The sequence below is a fragment of the Frieseomelitta varia genome, unplaced genomic scaffold (genome assembly GCF_011392965.1).
Source record: "Frieseomelitta varia isolate USP_RPSP 00005682 unplaced genomic scaffold, Fvar_1.2 scaffold_738, whole genome shotgun sequence".
Taxonomy (NCBI): Eukaryota; Metazoa; Arthropoda; class Insecta; order Hymenoptera; family Apidae; genus Frieseomelitta; species Frieseomelitta varia.
Window position 1 is genome coordinate 106,900 of NW_025110521.1, and position 23,362 is coordinate 130,261.

General features: G+C 32.8%; 1 protein-coding gene across 2 annotated transcripts in view; it reads right to left on the reverse strand.

The window, feature by feature from the left end:
* Positions 1-23,362, reverse strand: part of LOC122535569 (RNA polymerase II elongation factor Ell) — a 187,878-nt gene that overhangs the window by 99,509 nt on the left and 65,007 nt on the right. For both annotated transcript variants that reach the window (XM_043667230.1, XM_043667231.1), the window contains exon 2: positions 13,600-13,647. In XM_043667230.1, the coding sequence (XP_043523165.1) occupies positions 13,600-13,647 (48 nt within the window). The remainder of the gene's footprint in view (positions 1-13,599; positions 13,648-23,362) is intronic.

The following is a 23,362-nucleotide window of genomic DNA, read 5'->3' on the forward strand; positions in this document are numbered from 1 at the left end:
TCAAAAAAATAGTCAGACGTCTGATTATTTTTCTGAAGGCAAAACACAGCCACAAAACTATTAACCGCCAGGAAAGAAGAATTACTGAGAAGGAAGCGAGATAATCTTATAACTAGACTAAGAATTTTCAACCATATTGGATTGAACCACAACTGGAATTGTGTCTAATCGAAGGTGATCCAATATTTGGCCTACTCTCTAAAAAATGGCTACGTCTGATTATTTGTAATCAAAAGAAGAGTCACTGAAAGAAGCTGAAAGATGATCTTATTCGATAAAGGTGAAAAATCTACATTGATCGAAGATGATTCGATATTTTGGCTACATTTGACCATTCGCAATTACTATTAAATATCGCAAAGGCAGAGTTACTGATGGAAGCAAAGTGAGGTGAGGTCAACCAAGGTGAAAAATCCAATTTAATCAAAAATTAAAATCAAACAGCTGAAAGATGGCCACGTCAGACCATTTGTCTGGTCACAGTTAAAGATCACGAAAGAATGTCAAGATGATCTAAGAACTCTAACACGAAAAATTCAATTCGACCGAACATAATTAAACAATATTTGGTTTGCCGACCGACCGAGCCAGGCCAGGCAGTTAACACGGCGAAACCGTCAATTATTCCACTGGCGACCTACTTTTTATTGTGGCACTTAGATTCGACTGTTGGAATAGTAAGTGGGTCACGCGTAAAAGTAACTGTTACGGCAGCGATGTGTTTCGTACCGGTGGCCGTGCTACACCGTGAAATATCGCCTTGAGCGAAAGAAACCTGTGCGTGTCGAGTGGCGAACGCCGCGTATGCACGCGCAAACTCGAGGAGGAGGAAGCGAAGAAAAAGACAATAAAACACGGCGAGTGGAGCTTCCGGCTGCTGCTGCTGCTGCTGCTGCTGCTGGATCACAGTTTTGCCTTCCAATCGCCTCGAATCACGAGACCATTCCCACGTAAAAGTGGAATACTCTAACGCGCTCGTGCTGCAAATGAGCTCGCCGCGCGAACCGAATCCGGACTTATGGTCCGGACTTACGATCAGTGAAGATGGAGGGAGAGTTCAAACGAATTTGAAACTTTTCACGGATCTAGTTCACGCGATGCTGATAATCGGAACGATTTAACAATCGACGATAATAATCGGAACCTTCTGTTGAAAAAAATGTTGGCTTTTCGCATTATCGTGAATATTTAAAAAATTATGGTTTTATTATTATATATATTTAGTATTAAATAATTTAGTATTATATAGTATAATTTCATTATTATATATAGTTATGATTATATATTATACAGAAAAAATTTTATAATTTATTAATTTTTTAAGATTATTTTAAATTTATAAATTATATATATATAATTATTTAAAAAACAATTTGCAAAATAAGATATAACAATTAAATAATAAATATATGTTTAATATATTAATAATTAATATACTTTATATTTATAAATTATAATTAAATTATAAATTATGTATTAATAATTATTTAAAAAATAATTTACAAAATAAGATATAACAATTAAATAATTAATATATGATTAATATATTAATAATTAATATACTTTATATTTATAAATTATAATTAAATTATAAATTATGTATTAATAATTATTTAAAAAATAATTTACAAAATAAGATATAACAATTAAATAATAAATATATGTTTAATATATTAATAATTAATATACTTTATATTTATAAATATAAAAATAATTATAAATTATATATATAAAATTAAATTATAAATTATATATATATATAATTATTTAAAAAATAATTTACAAAGTAAGATATAATAATTAAATAATAAATGTATATTTAATATATTAATAATTAATATACTTAAAAAACCGTGTAGGATGCAGAAGGAAAATTTAATCGAAAGTTGTGTCGTTTTCGGTGGTCTATATTTACAGAAACAATTTGTTTCACCATAGATCAAGATGTTACTGGAGCAAGAGGAATATTTGCAAGGGAATTTTCGACAACTAAAAAATTCTAAAAAACCTTGAAACTTTGATCAAATCTAGTTCACACGATGCTAATAATTTCTTTCGCCTCTTGGAAATATGGTCGTGGAGGTGAAAGACACCCATTCAAAAAAATCTTGTCTTTTCATACTATCGTGAATATTCACGAAATTATATAAGATGCAGAAAGAAAGTTTCAATCAAAACTTGTATTGTTTCCTACGATCTACATAGCGGCGGTGGGAATTTTTCAACTCGACTCTCGATCCTTTTCTGTACCTTCAAAGTGAGATTGAAAATGGATATTCCTATTTTTCTACATTTTCAATCCTCAAACGTTGCACACGATTCGACACAGCACGAAACTCGAGAAAGTTCCAAGATCGTCGCTCGATCGTCTCGACAACTATTCTATTCTCTTTCATTCCAACATATTTTTCGTCTAGCGTACAATCGTTCACTTGCTGATTTGATTCCTTGTTAGTTTTCGATTTTTGTCCTTCTCACGCAGAATCATCCCCTTCATCACTCGTTCTCTTTCTCTCTGCGTTGCGAGTGTCCCTCAACCCTGTGGGAATTTATCTTCGTTCTCACTTCCACCTCCTCGAACAAGTATAATCGCAAATAAGTCCGTGTGAAGTGTAAGCACTTACGTGTTTTCAACGACACTGACACAGACACCGACGGCCTTTCGTACGTTGCATACGTGTGCGGTTAGCATACGTAAAGCACGCGCACGCTTGCCTTCACATTGTTGCCTTTCACTCGGTATCTCGGCTCTCCGCTTCGTATGTATATTTTATCCAAGAACTTCGCTCAACAAACGCTCAAGACGTTGGCTTTTCGTCTCCTCTTTATCTTCCTTTTCCTTTCTTTCTCTTGGAAATTCGAACGATCACCTTGCGTGATTACGATCCACCGGTTAGCATATTTCGCGAAACTAGTTCGAATTAAGTTCTTCCTGGAAGACGAACGCTGAATCTTCTACGTGTGTCTAGGTAATCGATCGAATCCAGCCAGTCGGATCATCAGTTGATCCTCTGGACGCTCGAAGTTGAAGAATTTTTGTAGAAGAGATCGTGTAGAAGCGCTGAATCTACTGTATTTTGCTCGTACGACGTATTACTAGATGATCGATCGAATCCTAGACGAGCGTCGAAACGTCAATTGACTCTTTGAATGCTTGAAGGTGAAGAATTTTTCTAGAAGACACTGCGAGTGTCCAATGTCAAGTTTTTCAGGGTGAAGTGCATTTAAATTTGCAAATCCTGCAATAGATTACTCATATAAGAAGTAAAAGTATGCATGAGTAATCTTCAAGTAGAATGTATGTACTAGGGTATAGTAATGACTAAAATAATGGAAATATTTATTAAATATTGGATTGTCTTCATTTCGATCGTGTGGACATTCGAAACCTCTAGTTTAACTTCTTCTGCTGGAATGACGAAAATTTTTTGTCCCAAATTGCAACATTTTCTCAATTTCAAGTATATTTAAATGTAACCCAGGCAAAACAAATTACAAGTTTATTACTTCTTGATAATTTCTATCCGATGATATCGTATCGACGAGTTCAAAAGAAAAAGAAATCGACGAATTACTGTATACGGTTCGGTCACTCGTTATGGTCCGTAATCAGTTGCCAGCGCAACGTGGTCAAATTGCAAGTTTCATTTTGTAAAGTCAATCATTTCATTACTAATTATTAACTCAACAAATATTAATTAATTGACGAATAATAACACTGGAGGTCTGATATTAATAGAAGTTAATATTATTAACAGAAGTAATGATAATTAATATTAATGGAAAGAAAATATTTAGAAACGATGTAAATGACTTAATATTGATTAATTGACGAATAATAATATTGGAGGTTTAATATTAATAGAAGTTCAATGATAATATTAACAGAAGTAATGACTTAATATTGATTAATTGCCGAATAATAATATTTGGAGGTGTAATATTAATAGAAGTTCAATGATAATATTAACAGAAGTAATGGAAATATTTAGAAACGATGTAAATGACAAGTTTATTATTTCTTAACCATTTCTATCCGGTGATATCGTATCGACGAGTTCAAAAGAAAAAGAAAACGACGCATTATTATATATGGTTCGGTCACTCGTTATGGTCCGCAATTAATTGCCAGCGCAAGTGGTTAAATTGCAAGTTTCATTTTGAAAAGTCAATCATTTTATCACTAATTATTAACTCAACTAATATTAATTAATTGACGAACAATAATACTGGAGGTTTAATATTAATAGAAGTTCAATGATAATGTTAACAGAAGTAATGGTGATTAATACTAGTGAAAAAGGAAATATTTAGAAACGATGTAAATGACAAGTTTACTATTTCTGAACAATTTCTATCCGGTGATATCGTATCGACGAGTTCGAAAGAAAAAGAAATCGACAAATTACTGTACACGGTTTCGGTCACTCGTTATGGTCCGCAACCAGTTGCCAGCGCATGGGGTTAAAATCCGACGAGCGAAAAAAACTGCAGACCTATCGTGTTCGTCCGCTGTGATCTTCAATCGGGCGCGAATTGCCTCGTGTGAAAGTTGGCGTAGCTAATCGTTTACATATCGTGTAAAATAGATAAAATTTCGCTTTTAGGCTTGTCCTCCTCCCCTCCCTCTTGGGTCAATCGGACCGATCTAATACTTTCTACACCGTCGAATTCCGACGCGTGCAACGCTTGCGCAACTTTCGACTCTGTATATCATTCGACCACCTGCGTTCCTGAATAAATGCATTTTATTTTACACGTCATCAATACAACCCGTAAGCGCGTTTCTCTGATTTACCTGGTTGGTCGATTTCGTGCGTTCGATTTCTGTTGGAAAATGCACCGATGTTCTTTCTTTTCCCTTCGTTTTAAATTTCTTTTATCCATCACAAAATTTATCTTTTTTGACAGAGATAAAAAACACTCAGGGGCGATAAGCTGGAGCGTCGTGTCTTGAAAAACGTTTCGTTAGTTCGTTTTTTACATTTATGATGATATCTACGAGTGTCAGATATAAATCGTAGAGACTTCGTTTAGCGCTATAACAAATTCTATCTGAATATATTTTATACTATATAAGTCGATGTAACGATGCAATCGTCAAATGCAAAGGATCAAAACGTTTTGAAACGGGCAATAAATTTTTCCCTTGTATTATACACATTTTTTTCTTTTTCTTTCTTTCCTCTTCTTTGTGCTTATTTTTATATCCTACAGGTTGATGTAAAAGTCACATAAAATATTAAAGTAAAGCTTCTTTGTTCTTAGTTGCACGTTTCTTCGTCCCTGGTCTTTCGACGCTGTTTCGTTTAACGCTTTGTCTTCAAAGAACGTGATGATCTCCTGAGCGTTAATCGAGGTACGTGTTTATGCGAACCTAGAGTAGCAAATGAAAGAATCGCGTTGACGAACGAATATATATACACGGATAGCGTACTTGGCCCCTATTAGAGAATCATGTCTTTGCAAACGGGTGTGTTAACGAACGACATTGATATAACGATCTATAAATAAACGAAAATCGCAGGCCCGAAATAAAGTATCAAGGCGTGTCACGGTCGATGGTTCATTGCGACGTGGTGTTTGGTGTCGACGAATCATGACGACGAGATTCTTGCAGAAAACGAAGAAGAGCGGGAAATGTGGGTCGAGAAATAAAAAAAAAAAGATGAAAAAAGAAAGGAAGACGGGGATTTCCGACGATGAAGACGTTTACTGAAAATAGCCACGCGAGAAGTGTGCAGGAAAGACTGAAAAACGAGTGAAAATAAAAGACTTGACAAAGATGATGGATTTTCTTTTAAACACGAACGTAAATCTTCATTTTTGTTTAACGAACGCTGGATACATATGCCACCTATTGTATTTTGGAGTAATCACATTATTAAAAACATACAACACACTTTAGCCATCGAGACGAGCTTTTTTCATATATATTTTTTTTTTTTTTTCTATTCGACAATGAAATATCCGTACGACAAGAAATTATTATATTATTGATAAAAAAAATCTTTCTCGATCTATCGCAATTCGGGAAAGAGCAGCTACAGGTGTAACTGTTAATTTCTTCGAAATTTAAGGTCAGATTTTAGTTCGATAAATTAAAGTTTGTTTAAAAAAAAAAAAAAAAAAAAAAAATCATTCTAGGCGCTTGTCAAAATGTTACCAAGAAATTCAAAAGAGATTCGACAGTGGAGTATCTATACGATGGAAAATTATTGTGATAAAAAACATCTTTCTTGATCTGTCGCAATTCGGAGAAGCTTGGTTAATTAACCACTTGCAACTGATTGCGGACCATAACGAGTGACCAAACCGTATAAAATAATTCGTCGCTTCCATTTTAATTTCCGAACACGTCGGTATACCACTGGATATCATAGAAATTACTGTGAATTAATAAATTTATTACTTGTTTCGCCTGGGTTACATTTAAATATACTTGAAACTGAGAAAATGTTGCAATTTGAGACAAAAAAATCTCGACGTACCAGCGCAAGAGATCGGACGTCAAATTTTCAGACCTCGACTGATTGATGTCACTTTGCTCAATATTCACACGAGTATACAAAGCATCGAGCGAGTTCTGATCGTTCTTGAAACGAAAATGAACTTATCATCAGAGCTATAGGTAATATTTATAGAGAAAATATTTTAAATGCTAGTTTGAACAAAGGAAATTCTTCACAATTCAAATAAAATAGTACTTATTTATTATTATTATTATTATTATTATATTATTTATTTATATATAATCCTTGCCTAGGCGGCTTAGGATGGCTTCCGGTTTACAATGGGCCTGCATTTTTCTTATTTTCTACATTTATAAAATAGTATTTCAAATAGGACGTAAAATTTCAGTAAATAAAATACTTTATTTTGATACTCTAAAGCTAAAGTATGAAAACAAATATTTCATTTTGATAATCTGAAACAATAAAATATCTATTTACTATTTGTCATTTAAAATAGTTCATTTCATATTTTACCCGGCTCTGCTTATCATACAATAAAATATATTTTAACCACGTACTATCAGTTGCGATTTAATATCTTTCATCTGCTATTTTCTTTCTACGGTGAAAAACGTAATACCACGCGTGTAGAGTTTATAAGTGTAACGACGTACAAGGGTTAAAATCTACAATCTCAACCCCTACAACTTCAACCAGAATAAAAAAAAAAGAAGAATATTCAATTTCATCTTGTCTCCTCCTCGTGGATTCTACTAAGGACGAACGCATCGAGTAAATTGGCGTCGAACTCATGGAGCCCATATATCCTTGGGAGATCATTTTCAGTTTCAGAACGCGGCCCTGAAGGCGTGCTTGGTCTGGTTGCGCTTCGAAAGCTTGGCGAAAAGGTCAACGCCGGCGTATCGATCTTCTCGACGGAGGGATCTCTCTCGCCGGAGATGGAAGAAGCCAGTCAAAGGTCAGGATGAAAGGCAACGCCGGGAGTAACAACGCGGTTAAACAGAATCGGTTATGCGAATGAAGAAGCCTCTCGTCGGCTATGCAGGTACGAGGAACGCGTTTTATATATCCACCTCCGAAAGGATCTGCCTCCTCGCAACAGGTGATTATTATTACCGTTTCATTGCGGTTTTTTTTTTTTTTTTTTTTTTTTGGATGGATTTTCGGTTTGTAGATTGGGAAAATTGTTCTCTAGATATTTTTCTGGAAATGTTGAAAATATTGAACGAGAAACGTTCGATTGAAGTTTTTGTCGTTAAATTTCTATTGCTTCGTTTCTCCTTATTTCTGAGAGAACGAGACAAGATATCCCTTTCGTTTCAAATAAATAACGCTCTCCAGTTCATTGCGATGATCTGCACTGTCGTGAAGAGAACGCACGCGTCAAACAATCCTTCCAAATTTTCATCGTATTCTACGAGTCGAAATTCTACCACTCGAAATTCTACTTCACGTCGGGATTTCCATTTTAAAACCAATCGGGTCGAATAAATAGGCAGACCGATCGAACAAATAAGAGAAGCATCTCCATCAGATTTCCATTTTCGCGTCGCAACAGGTGACGTTCAAACGACTGTTATCCAATGTTGTCCAATCGAGCAACAACAATCAGCCATAAATCAACATTGCCGAGGAGCTTTTAACATACCTTAAACATCTCCCTCTGCCTTCGCAACTTTCCTCGCTCGTTCTTCCCTCCTCGAAGTAGCGTCGCGAAACAGCGCTTAATCGATGAGACAGTCAGCCACGCCCGAAAAGCCGAGCACGACTGAACGAAGATGCCAACAGGTCGATCACCTCTCTTCCCTTTTGTACGGAAAATTTCGAATCCGCGACGTTGACTCGTACAACAGTATATATTCTACGATGGTTTGCAAAATGGTAAACAGCGAGGTTTTGACTCTACGTGATAACAGTAATAAGAGTTTGGAGCAGTATGTTTATAGCAGGCATTTCGTATTATAGATTTACTCACGTTTTACAGTACTTACTTGAGAATTTCAAAATTATTAATCATTGGTTATTTACATTTTGTAATATTTTTATCTTGGGTTTTTAGCTTCGAGTTATCTCGCTTTGAGAGTAATTGAAAATTTCAAAATTATTATAACCATTAATTATTCGAATAATAGTTTTGTTTTGGTTTGGTTGCGTGTGTTTGTAAAGCTAGTGATTCTCCTTTTGTAGACTCACTCACTCTCACTTTGAGAGAATTTGAAAATTTCAAAATTATTCACCATTAATTGTTCGTATTGTGTAATATGTTTGTTCTTGGTTCAATTGTGCGTGTTTGTAGAGCTAATGAACCTTTTTTTGTCGATTTAATCACGTTTGAATGTACTTCAGAATTTGAAAATTATTGGTTACTAATTATTCGCGTTGATATACAATATTTTTATCTTGGTTTATAATATTTTCGTCTTGGTTCAATTTCAGAATTCTGATTTCACGTTTCTACTTGTAAAATTTGAAAGGACTTGGTATAACCGAAGGACTTAATGCAAGAAGGAACTACGCTATTATAGAGATATTATAACCGGTTTTCAACAGGTATCATTGTAATTTAAATGATAATTAAGATAATTAAAATAATTAGAATAATTAAAATACAATCACTTTTCTGTTTAAACAGAAATCAATATCAACCTTGACCGTAATCAAGCAGTTGTAGAAAAATAAATTTGAAACCTATTGCATTGTCGGATCTAGTGTCAACGCTTTTGTCAAAAATAGCATTAAATAGTGTTAAGAATTGTGCAATAGAATTCTTATAATCGAAGACTGCTGCTGTTTCTATTTTGTCACGTAACTTATTAATTAAGAGGCAATAGCTAAATTACACCAAAATTAATAAAAGTCTCGTTTTTCAACATTTTGCTTTCTCTTATCAACCACGAAGAAATCGATCGTACAAAGATACGTAATTACCGTATTGTTCAGAATGATTCACGAAAAAACAATAGAGATTAATTGTATAGAAACTGTAATGGAAACGAGCGCGAGATAATCAACTGAAATATTCATGATTATCTGTCGTACCACTTTTTATCTGTTCGAAATAATCAATACCCTCCAAGACCAAGGTCTCCGATGAATCGATTTCACATGTCGGGATTACGATATACATATCTGGATAACGTTCGCAGATAGCTGGTGATACATACTGTGTGTTTTGGATAAGCGTTAAAAAAAAAAATCTTATTCTCGACGGTCAATTTATTGTGAAGCGTAAAATCACTCAGATTACGTTTCAAGTGATTTATATTTATAAACATATTTAGTGAACCTTCACGTTCCATCCGAAGACGAAATTTAAAATTAAAGAAATTAAGTTATTCTACTGAAAGACGGTGGAATAAAAACTTCAGAGACCATGCATAAATTAACTATGATGGGAACAAGCTCGAACCGTTTGATGATTTGTCATTTTACATACTATCTAACTATCCTAGCGTTTAAACGTAGAATTATAGTACACACGTCTGTAATCCTCAACTGGTCAATTCGCCAATACGATTATTGTTACAGTCAATAAATTATTAAACAAATAAATATAATTTATAAAATTAATATATAATATATAAAATTATAAAATATATAATTTATAAAATTATATAAAAATTAATATAAAATATAAAAGATGTTATATATATAATAGATAATTAAATTAATATACACTATATATAATATTTATATATAGTATTATATATAGTAATAATTAATATATATATATAATATATAATTAAATTAATTATTTAATTTATAATATATAATTATTTATATTTATAATTTACTTACTTAACAATTTATTGACTATATTATTACCATTTATTGACTGTACTTATCATTATACCGATTGTACGACTATTATAATTATTATTAAATAATAATATTATTATTATTTAATAAGAATATTATATTATTATTTAATAAGAATAATTATAATAATTATTAAATAATTTATTGATTTAATTTAATTCATCAAATAAAAGAACTCTGAACACACTACGAACGCGCTGAAGACACTAACTCTTTATCATCGAATGAAGATCATCGAATACACATACGTACGTATGTACAGGCTAGATCGTAAAGGGTTTAAATATCAACGCGTTAAATATCAACTTGTTTTGCAGTATCCCGGAACCGTGGCGCGATCGACGCAACCTTGCAAACACGATCTCGAAATAGCCTTCGAAAAAATCGTCCGCGAAGAATGAACCAAGGATTCCGAAAGAACTCGGCCTGGCGACTTCAACGCTGCGTTTGGAGGAACGAACGTACGCGAGCGAATCAACGAACGGGAGAAAATGGTGTATAACCTTGCTCGAACGACCTCGATCGCCTTCACCGTAGTAGAAACCTTCGACGTCGTGTTTCCACGTCTATGCACAGATTCCCTCCGGTTCTCGAACGTCATCTTCCATGGGTGTCTCTTTGTCTTTCGCAATGGGCCACGATTGTGCATACTCTGAACTAATTATTTGTTAGAATTGTTCTTCCGAGTTTAACTAATTTAGATTATACGTGTATATGTAGATAAAATACTGCAGATAAAATAATGGATCATGTTTCTCATTCTTGGTTCTCTTTGTGACACAAAGGGGGATTTGACGAGCAATTATTTCATTATCTTCTCGTCCGTTTTTAACGAATTACGATGATTGTTTATCTCAAATGTAAAAGTCTCAGAGTGATATTGGTGAGAGTATATATATATATATATATATATATATATATATATATATATATGTATGTACATGTAGATAAGTAAATAAAATAATGGCTCATGTTTCGAGCCATTTTCATTTCGAACAATCACGACGATCATCGATGTAAAAGTCTCGAGTCTGGAATTAGTTAATAATAAATTCAAGTATACTCGACAAATTTACAATAGATAGATCGATTTCCCTGAAAACGAATTTTCTCAGATGAAAAAAATTTTATTCTTTCTTCACCAGCCGACTGCGATTCTACGTCGTGAAGAATGTATCGAGAAAAGGAAGAAATATTTTTACCACTAAACCCTTCGTCTTCGAGGAAATAATAAAATAAAAGAAAAGAAAAGAAAATAAATGAAAAATAAATAAAAGAAAATAATAAAAATAATAAAACGACGTCAACCACGGAATGCATACGTCTTGTATAACGAAATCTCGACTCCTATTCTTGCCTCGCCTACTCTAACGTCTCGTAATAATTTCTAGCAACACGCGCGACGAATTGCAAAGCATTCGGAACGAATCGCCAAGACATCACCGCGGTGAGATTCAACGAACACCGAGGCGGGAAATCTTTCCGAGAAAATGCCCGACTACTGAACGAAACTGTTCGCGTGGAGGTTCACATGTTGCGCAGCTGGACGATCTTTTTTAATCGCGAACGCGATCACACGGACGCGACGATTCTTCCTTTTCATTTTTCCGCAAGTCGTTTCTCGGAAGGATTACTTGCGGTCCTGAAAAATCTCGCGAATTTTTGCATTTTGAAAAAAAAAAAAAAAAAAAAGAAAAGAAAAGAAAGAAGACAGTTTAAAGCGATTATTTATCGGCAGAGAATTTTTTACGCATTTGTGTGGGAATTCGGCGACAAGAAAATGCAAAATGGATAAGTATAATACTTGGAGTGAGTCGGTTTACGACCGTATTCTACCAGTTTGAATCAGTCGAAATTTGTTTGTTACGCGAGCTCCTCGAAAACCAAGCTGATCAACTTTATTTCTGATAAGTTTTTGTGAATTTAATTAGGCAAGTATTATAGTGAGCTCGCCTTTATAAATTTATTTACGAGTGTACGTAAATTTTAAAATAATAGCTGGTATTGCGATTTTCTTTTTATAGTCTTCGATAAATATTATATTCGTTATCGCAAAATATATATATTTGTATTTATTACTCTTCAGTTTGAAGAATTAAAATTGAAAAAATGAAAATTCAGATTCGTATTTCATAAGGCTTTAATGTCTCTTGTCTTTTTTTTTCAAATTGAAACTATAATTTTACACCACGAATGTACACTCAAAGATTAAGTAATTGTCTTCCGTGTTTTTAAATCGGAAGAAAGAACGACTAGATATTCGTAAATTTTAAAATAATAATAGATAATGATTCTTCAGTGTTTCTAAATTCACGGAATTGAACAGCTTGTATGAAGAAATGTTTCAAAGAAAAATTGAGAGAATTACGCAGTAATAATTAATCAATCAAAAAGAGAATTTTTTTAATAAAACAAATATAATGATATGTAATGTATAATACGTGCGAATGTCACTGTTATTGCAGTTTTCTTAAAATTCGTGTTTCAAGAGAAAGACACAAAAAGTCTTATTACACTGCACAATTAGCAACTTTTGACATATTTTTAAATAACAAATGGCTCAATTAAAGTGATTAAAGATGGCAAGAAAATATAAAACGCTCAAAATATTACATTCATTACTGAATGAAGTAATACTCTATTTAACTTCTATAGATACATTGATAGAAACATTCTTCGCAATATTTAATTATCTAAGCTTTAACATATTTATGTAAATTTTCGTAGCCTACTGATTACAAGTTTAAAAAAATCACATCCAAAAAAATTTCGTCGAAAATTGCTCAGACAGAGGAAATCAGACTGACAAAAATTCCTACAAAAATTTTGAAGAGAACACATTCATACGAATCTCAATTCCTTCCAGAGATTTCGAACTTTGCAATTCAACAATAATAATTAGTACACGCGAAATAGTAACTTTTAAATTAACTTTTCAATCCGCAAATACTAATTAAAACCTCCTCCCCCCCAAAATAACACGAGCACCTATCATAATGAACATTGATTATTGCGAGATCAATTTATCAGTTTCATTTGCAATACCGAACACGATAAATCAAGAACACAAATGACCGAGAAGACAATCGTTCTGAAAACGAGTAGGCGATATTTATTAGCATGTGTCGCGTTGGATAAAACGTTGTTTTTGTCGACGTTTCAGACGACAGAAGCAGACGGTTTTACGGTTGATTTATGTGACTGATCGGTAAATAGCCGACAGATTCGTAATCCGTCGCGTATTTATCGCGGCTAGAATTGACATATTTGCGAATACTTGCAAATAAAGTGATTTTTCACTTACCCCTTCGTTTCCTAGGAACTGTATGGTAGGGTTCTGGGTGATCTTGTTCTGCAAGCAAAAGAAAATCCAGATTAATTCAATTCGTTCAGAATTATATTTTACAATTTAACATGGGTCACGTTTAGGCTAGGTTAGATTTAGGTTCATCGGAGTTTAGTCTCATTCTCAGTTCGGAGCTTCTTTGACCACTTGCGCTGGCGATTGATTTGCGGACCATAACGAGTGACCAACCGGTACACGGTAATTCGTCGCTTTCTCTTTCAACTCGTCGGTATAACATCACTATAGATAGGAATTATTAGGAAATAATAAATTTATTGTTTAAGAAATAATAAATTTATTGTTTTGACTGGGTTACATATTTAAATATACTTGAAATATTGCAATTTTGGGACAAAAGATTCTCGACGCAAAAGAATTCCAGCGCAAGAGGTTAAAGCCTATTAGGTTAAAAATGCGCTACCGACTCTCGGTGAGCTCGACTCGAGGAGGATAATGACATATCCTGTTGATAAGTAGTATTGATGACTTAATGACTCATTTATTTTTGTAGGATTTTACGAGTTTCGACACTGGCAACTGATTGCGGACCATGACGAGTGACCAAACCCGTATACAATAAATCGTCGCTTTCTTTTTGAACTTGTCGGTATGATATCGCTGTAGATAGACAGAAATTATTGAGAAGTAATAAATTTATTACTTGTTTTACCTGGGTTATACTTAAATATGCTTAAAACTGAGAAAATATTGCAATTTTCGGCCAAAAAATTCCCGAGATTAACCACTTGCGCTGGTAACTGATTGCGGACCATAACGAGTGACCAAACCGTACACAGTAAATCGTCGCTTTCTTTTTCAACTCGTCGGTATGATATCACTATAGATAGAAATTATTAAGAAATAATAAATTTGTTACTTGTTTTGATTGGGTTACATATTTAAATATACTTGAAATATTACAATTTTGGGACAAAAGATTCTCGACGCAAAAGAAAAATTCCAGCACAAGAGATTAAAACCTATTAGGTTTTGCGCTACCGACTCTCGGTGAGCTCGACTCGATGACCGAGTAGGAAGATAATGACATATCCTGTTGATAAGTGGTATTGATGACTTAATGACTCATTTATTTTTTTAGGATTTTACGAGTTTCGACATTTAAACGCTGGCAACTGATTGCGGACCATGACGAGTGACCAAACCCGTATACAAGGAATCGTCGCTTTCTTTTTGAACTCGTCGGTATCGATATCACTGAATAGAAATTACTGAGAAGCAAATAATAAATTTATCATTTGTTTTGCCTGGGTTATACTTAAGTATGCTTAAAACTGAGAAAATATTGCAATTTTGGGACAAAAAATTATCGACGTGCGTGGCACGTTATTCCAGTGCAAGAGGTTAATACGCATACATAAATGCTCTTCAAATAGAGGTTGTAGTCGGTATATCATCTCTCCTCAGAGGATCCTAGGTGTCTTTCGAAGATTTTCTACACGTATAAAAAAGAAGAAACGAAAAAAAAAAAGATTTCTATTAGGTTAGATTAGGTAATATTGTCATGGTCTCGATACTTCAAATTCGCTGTTTTCTATTATTTTATCTATTCAACGAGAGGAGTCGAATTTATTTCTTAAAAAACGGACGGCTCTTCCTTCCGTGTTCGAATTTCATTCGAACGTGCATAAACGTCGTACGAGTTTGTAGAATAAATTTGATGGATGAATTTGTTATTGAACAAACTTGTCCGACAAATTAATCGAATGAATTTATTGAATAAATCTTTTCGAGCAAATTCATTGGACGAACCTTGTTGAACAAATACATCGAACGAATTTGTTAAATGAATGCAAATGAATACTACACGAATTTCTCATTTCATTTGACGTACATACAAACAACGTTCGACTGTTGCGACATGGTACGTACAAAAATAATTGAAAACATTTCTATAAACGTGTGTGCTGCATGACAATTATTTTACACAGAAATGGAACGTTCCTTAGCTTACACATCCACTCGAAACGAGTCACTTCTGAAACGTTCGAGATTGCGCTCGCAAGAGTTACGACCGAATGTGTAAAAGCGGTAGCAAACCACGAAACTGATCGTTGAACTTTCATGAAATTAAATTAAATTAAATCTCCAAGTATTCTTTTATCTACTATTTACAAACTGGGACTGTTCACCGAGGCGAATATTTAAATATTCGGAACAATTATCAATTTTCCATGCGCGTAGACACGACATCTGCGTACGCATCCACGGTCCATTAATTACCGAGGCACAATTACGCAATTCGATTAATTGAAATACACTGTGTGTTTCCCACGTTCGGTTCCCAATAGTCATTCGATATTCGTATCCTGCTTTTGTTAATAAACGTGGCCAATGATCGAGACTGATCGAGACTCGTGCTCCGTGTGGTATTTATCTTTCATTCTCTCTGAAAATACCTCGACTACTATGCGTGGCTATACTCGAATTAAGGGGGTATTCTGGTAATCCGGCTTAAAAAAATCAATTTTCTTTTTTACATTTTTTTGAAGTATATGTTTTCGAAAATGTCTATGTAAAAGGATTTGTTTGAATTCGTAAACTTAGCAAAGTGATAGATGTTTAAAGGGAACAGTGTACTGCTCGCAACGTAAATATGAATGTAACAAAAGCTTCAACGTTTTTCTCAAAAGATATTTTATTTCATATTATAATTTATTTATATATTATTATTAATTAATTTATATATTTATAATATTATAATATTATATTAATATATTTATAATTTATAATATTATATTATATTATATTAATATATTTATAATATTATTATTAATTAATTTATATATTTATAATATTATATTATATTAATATATTTATAATTTATAATATTATAATATTATATTAATATAGTTATAATATTATTTTATATTTATATTATAATATTATAATATTATATTAATATATTTATAATATTATTATTAATATTTTATATTTTTTTTGTACTGTTCGATTGATCGTAAGTATAAATATTTTTGTACAATGGATAACAGAAATGTCAAACGTGTTTTTCTCAAATCCATACTTTTTGAACTAGCTGACGAAATATCTCACGTTTTAATTGACTTGAAATTTGGAGCAGATCTTCACCGGATGTACCTTTATCGCATCAACCACGGATTTCAAAATCTAATGTTTTTTTTTATTTTTTTTTTTTATCACCCAAAAGACAAAAAGCACAAGGAAAATCGATTTAAAATACAAACTGTTGCCATTTTTTTAATTTTCGAAATTTCACTGTTTCCGTGGTTCATGCGATAGCCATATTTATACTAACGAAGATGCATTTTGGTTTTTTAGTTTCAAATAACCAGGTGGACCGGAATCACGTCAGCCGTTCGAATCCGTTTTTAAAAAAACATGCTTTACCTAAGGCTATATAATTTTCGCAACGTACATTAATTTCGTTAAAAAAAAAATTGTAAATACTCTTCAAGTATGAATAAATCTATGCAAAAATTGCGAAACCAAAATGTATCATGGTTTCCTTAAAGAAAAATCCACAAAAAGTCGATTGTTTCAAGCCGGATTATCAGAATATTAACAGCGAGAACGTTCTGTTCCAGAGGCGATGACAACTTCCGTCACCTCCGATTGGGAAATCGATGCAAAGCGTCGGGGCGTAAAATCGTCACCGTTGACGAAATCGACGTCGACAACGTCACATCGTTCGGGTCTTTCATGCTTGTGCTCTATCGACTGCGAGTATCGACACGTGTATGTACGGTTCAGCGATAAGTCCGGCGATAAGCGGAACGAGGCCCGATTGTCATGCCACGTAACGCGTGTAAAATTCGAATTTTACGAAATTCTTGCTCGCGACGCGACAGAAACCTGGCGAAAGGCGAGAGTCGCGAGTGAATTATGCACGCGGTGTTCGATTCCAAGGACTTCCTGGTTGAACTTCTGCCAGAAATAAAAAGTTCGCCTTCCGAACGATAAAGATGTTCGACTTGTTGGTAGTCTAAAGTATAGCGAAGAAATGTAATAAATATATTTATTATATATTAAATTTATTTATTATATTAAATTATATATTATATATTAAATTTATTTATTATATTAAATTACATTATATAATAAATTTATTTATTATATTAAATTACATTATATATTAAATTTAGTTATTATATTAACATATTATATCATATATTTAATTTAGTTATTATATTAACATATTATATCATATATTTAATTTATTTATTATATTAATATATTATATTATATATTATATATTAAAATTTATATTAAATTATATATTATATATTAAATTTATTTATTATATTAAATTACATTATATAATAAATTTATTTATTATATTAAATTACATTATATAATAAATATATTTATTATATATTTATATTTCAGAAATATAATAAATGAACGAATGAAAATTGTCGATACTTTTGTGGATGAAAATGTTGGACTTACTGGTCTAAAATGAGACTAACTGAATGTTATATCATTCTGAAATATCACTAGCTACATGGTAAGGAGCATAATTGAATGAATAACAATGAATAAAAATTGTTGTAACTTCAAGAAAAAATCGTAACAATAGTCTTATTTTAAAATGTGGCCATTACTTTCACAGTTCACTAATTTCAGAGATCTTTTTCAAGCGAAGATATTTTCATTATCGAAAATTTATTCAGAAAATTCAAATTTCTGGAAATATCGAAAAATTTTGTTTGTCACTAAATTTACCATCGTTTCGAAGAACAAACCCTCAAAATTTTCTCTACGATTTTTCTTCGTTGTTTCATTGAATTTTAAACACTGCGGTTGAATGACAAAAATTCAAGAAATTTTAAACGTTCAATTCTACGAATTTTAAGAGTTCAATGAAATTCGTACAGCCAGTTTAAAGAGGAGACATCGATCTTTAAAACTGATGTGGATTTGGATCTTTAAAAAGAATGTTTTCAGTAATTTTAGGCAAATTTTGACAATCTTCGACAAGGAAAATGGATAAATAACAAAGTAGAGGAAGAGAGGCGAAATTAAATAATAAAACTTCAAATAAATAATAAAAATTCAGAAACGATCGACGAAATCAAAATATAGTTTCAGACTTGCTCTCAAAGAAAATTTCAGTCATTTTGAGTGATTTTTTTCGGCGAGTTTGACGACTCTCGATAAAAAGATGACGAAATAAAAATTCAAACTTCTCTTAAAGACGAGTGGAGACGTAATTAACAAAATCAAGACATAGTTTTAGATTTAGTTTCAAAAGGAAAATTCCCAGTGATTTCAGAGGCAATTCTGAAATTGGACAACTCTCGACAACTAAATAAGTTCTCTCAGAGACGAGAGGACGTAACCAACGAAATCGAGATGTAAGAACGTCTTGTGAGGATACATCTTCATAGCCGGCGATTTGATAGAGATTCGTTTGATTACGAATAGCTGCGCGCAGCTTTCACGCCGGCTCGTGAAATCGATCTGCGCTCTGATCTCTTACATCGTAATAGATTTTGCCGCGTTACATTAGCAGCGAGCGCGTACACACGAACGATTTTGCGTGCTGGCGTGTTCGCGCGATCGTTTGAAAAGGGAAAGTAGTTGGTAAGAGTCTTAAGGTGCTCCTACGATCGTCCAACACGGATGTTCGCGAACAGCGAGATTGCGGTGCGCAATAGATCGGCAACATCGTTGATGATTGACGAAGCTCGTGGCGTTGATAGTTACACGAAGAACGCACTTTCAATTAAAAGTAACTTAGTTTCATTTGAACAAACCAACGATTTAACAATTTAATTTTCAACTATTTTTCTTTTTTTTTTCCCCACTGAAGCTTTAATCTGGATTAATACTAATATATATAGTAACTGTATATAATACTCTTTGCTGGGATATTTCTGTTGATTTTGAATTTTTTTTTGTTAAAATAATCTAGTAATTTTATTCGAGCAAACCAACGACTTAACAAATAAATTTTCAACTATTTTTCTTTTTTTTTTCTCCACTGAAACTTTAATCTGGATTAATACTAGTATACATAGTAACTGTATATAATACTTTTTGCTGGCATATTTTTGTTGATTTTTGAATTTTTCTTGCTAATTTCGCAAAAATAATTTAGTAATTTTATTCGAGCAAACCAACGATTTAACAATTCAATTTTCAACTATTTTTCTTTTTTTTTTTCCTACACTGAAACTTTAATCTGGATTAATACTAATATACATAGTAACCGTACGAATACTTTTCGAGTATTTCAGTTGATTTTTGAATTGTTTTTCTTTTTTGTTAACGTGCATCCTTTACAATCATACAAAAAGAGAAAAATTTTTATAAAAATACAGTCAACAATTGTACAAAGACTTGTTTGAAATTCGTAAGCGTACGAATACTGTACACTGACTGTATATCGTTGATTAACACTACCGTGATAATCGAGTTTGAATAAAATCAGTATCTTGGCGAGGATAAAGAATTCTTTGTCTCTGAAAACAATTGGCCGAAAGAACCTGACCCGTTTCCACGTTGCCACAGTTGTTCTTCATGTAAGGTAAATGTCAGCTTAACTTTTAACTCGTTTGTTCCAGTTACTCAGAACGTTGCATTGAACTCGTTCTATACTAAACTATATTATAAAGAAAATATATAATTGGTTATAAACTGGGCTGTTTCGATTTCGTATGATTTTAATAAACTAAAGAAGTAATTAAAAATTAGCCACTGCTTCAAACGTGCTATAAATTTATGATCAACTGATCCTAGATCACGTTTTTTTTAATTCAAATTTTTTTTTTTCATTCAATTCTAACATTCGTCGATAAACTAATATTAAACCTAGAATGTTATTAATTTTATACTAAAGTATAAATTTATAGCAGACAAATGAAAGTGCAAGGAACAAGAAAAAAATTATAATTATAAAAACACAAATTTACAAATACAAAACAAGATTTTATTATAAATATATATATATATGTATATGTGTGTGTGTGTTTGATATGTATATGTGTATACATGCAATTCCTCGACTATCAAAAAAAAAAAAAAAAGAATATGTTGTACATAAAATTTCTACGAAAAATTGCAAATTGGTCGTTTCGACCATTTTCAGCGTCAATGATAATACACCAAATAGCAGAAAAAATATCCAACGTGTCTCGGAGAGCGAAGAACGAAGAACGAGAAACTGAAGAATTACTTGCCACGCTTTATAACGCTCGTCCATCTTTCGAATTACTTGCGCAATTGCCTGTTAATTATTTCCCAAGCAGTATCGTGAAACGTCGTGCATCATCCACGATCGCTGGATGCAGCAAGAGAGTACACCGCGACCCGGTGTGCTTTTAATCTTAACGCGCGCGCACGGGCAGCTGTGCTCTATCCACTTTCGTGGTGATCTCTTCAGTTTTATGAAAATGCATGCTCGTGAGAAATGGCCGCATTTAGGAAGGGGCATGCGAGACACAGCTCGTAGAACAACCGGCGAACTTACGATCGCGCGATAAGCGAAAGAGCCCCGAGAGATGTATCTCGTCGACGAAAAATCGCCAGAACAGCAAGGGAGAAAAGAAATTTCTGTCGCTGAAGAGACCTTAAAATTTTATAATCCCCACTTTGCCGGATAATAACACTTTGATCGATCGGGACATTTGTTTGCACAAAAGTCCACTCGCACACTCGATGTTTCAAACCTTTTGAGCTCGAGTGAAACAAATGTGCAACAATCCAGTTTCCGTTCACATGTTGTGCAAGTTTAAGTAAGAATTTGAACTCGACGACATTGAAAAAATTTTGTTTACCACTGCATCTATCGCAATCTCGAAGATCGAAGTTCGAATCCTTATAAAATTTGCTGCACAATCTCTCTTTGTAAAAAATTTTATTGAACCTCGAACATCGACAAAGAATCAATCTAGAGATTCTAACGTTCTGCTATTTAATACCAATTAATTCAAAGTTCAATAAAATGGCGACAAAGAAGATCGTTTCAAAAGGAGACCTCAATCTTTATGGCCAATGTATAATAGATTTCAGTCAGGAGAAAAAGTTTGTCCAATTGAATTGTTACAAATTACATTTTCGAGAACGAAGGTGTCCTTGCTCTTCCATCTGATACGCGACGTAAAAATATTTTTGAAAAGAACGTAGGGTTGTCAAAGTTTTGTTGCGAAAGGCTTTAACCTTTTACGCTGGAAATTCTTATGCGTCGAGAATCTTTTGTCCCAAAATTGCAATATTTTCTCAATTTTAATGTATATTCAAATATATAATCCAGGCGAAACAAGTAATAAATTTATTATTTCTTAATAATTTCTATTTATAGTGATATCACACCGACGAGCACGAAAAGAAAGCGACGAATTATTGAATATGGTTCGGTCACTCGTTATGGTACGCAATCAGTTGCCAGCGCAACGTTATAGAAAAGGACCAATTGAAGCGACCGAGTGATCTTTAATAAAATATATTAGTAGACTTGTGTTCTTAAATATATTTAGATATATTTAATATAATATAATATAGTATAGTATAGTATAGTATAGTATAGTATAGTATAGTATTAGTATAATATAGTATAGTATAAAATAATATAATATAATATAAAATAGTATAGTATAGTATAATATAATATAATATAATATAATATAATACAATATAATATAATATAATATAATATAATATAATATAATAATTTTAATATTAATTATATTAAATATATTACTTGTGTTCTTTATTGTATTACTAACTTTTTCTTGTACCTTGCACTTTAATTTACTGTCGTCGTCTAGTGTTAATACGATAAAGATCCACGAAGTTCTCATTCGTGTGTCTATAGACTAAATATGTATCCTGCACGGTCATAAACGTAGGAAATTAAAATGTATTAGAGATTTTGAATAATATTTCGTAACTCGTAACACGAAGAACATATTCTCCTTCTGAGCGATTTCTGAATAATTTAGTAGATATAGTTACGTTAGACACGTTTTTTTTTTTTTTTTATACTCAACTATATTTGGCGTGAATCTGTTTTACTTGAAACACACAAATGGAATGTTTTTACAGTTAAAACTTCTTAAAACGCGCGACAAAAGGCAAAGGATTAAAATACATGAGCACGATTTATTTGCATCTACGTAGGAAGCGTCACGTGATTTTCACGTGAGGCTCGACGCGCGACTCCCCGACCATCTACAGAAGCCTAATTGAAAGCCTAATTAAAGGAAAGAAAAAATTTGCCATTCTTTCTGGACAGTGAAAATGAATTATTAAACGTCACAATACGCGTGAGAGGTCGAAAGTGCTGAAAGTTCAGTGCAATCGCTGAGGATTCATCCCTATTTAAATTACGCAATGTAACATAATTGTCGCATTGTGTAAGATGCACGTCATCGTGCGTGATTCTCATTGACTATGAAAGTGCGAATATGTCCAAACCGCGTTCAACGTTTACAAATTTCATCGTAAATCAATAAATTGCAATAAAAGTTCCGTAGAAACTGTAAATTGCGTAGAAATGTAAAGTTTGTAACAGTGAGGAAATATTTACGGAAAACAACGTGATATTGACTATTGTTTCTTTCCCAATGATTCGCATGAAATAAATAGCGACTTTATAATTGTTAACCTCTTGTCTCATAACGTAGAAAAAGCAAATTACAATTCCGCGAGGTTTAAATTTAACTCTTTGAAACTCAACAAATTAAAAAGTATGAATTGCGAATAACGTTTCAATGTT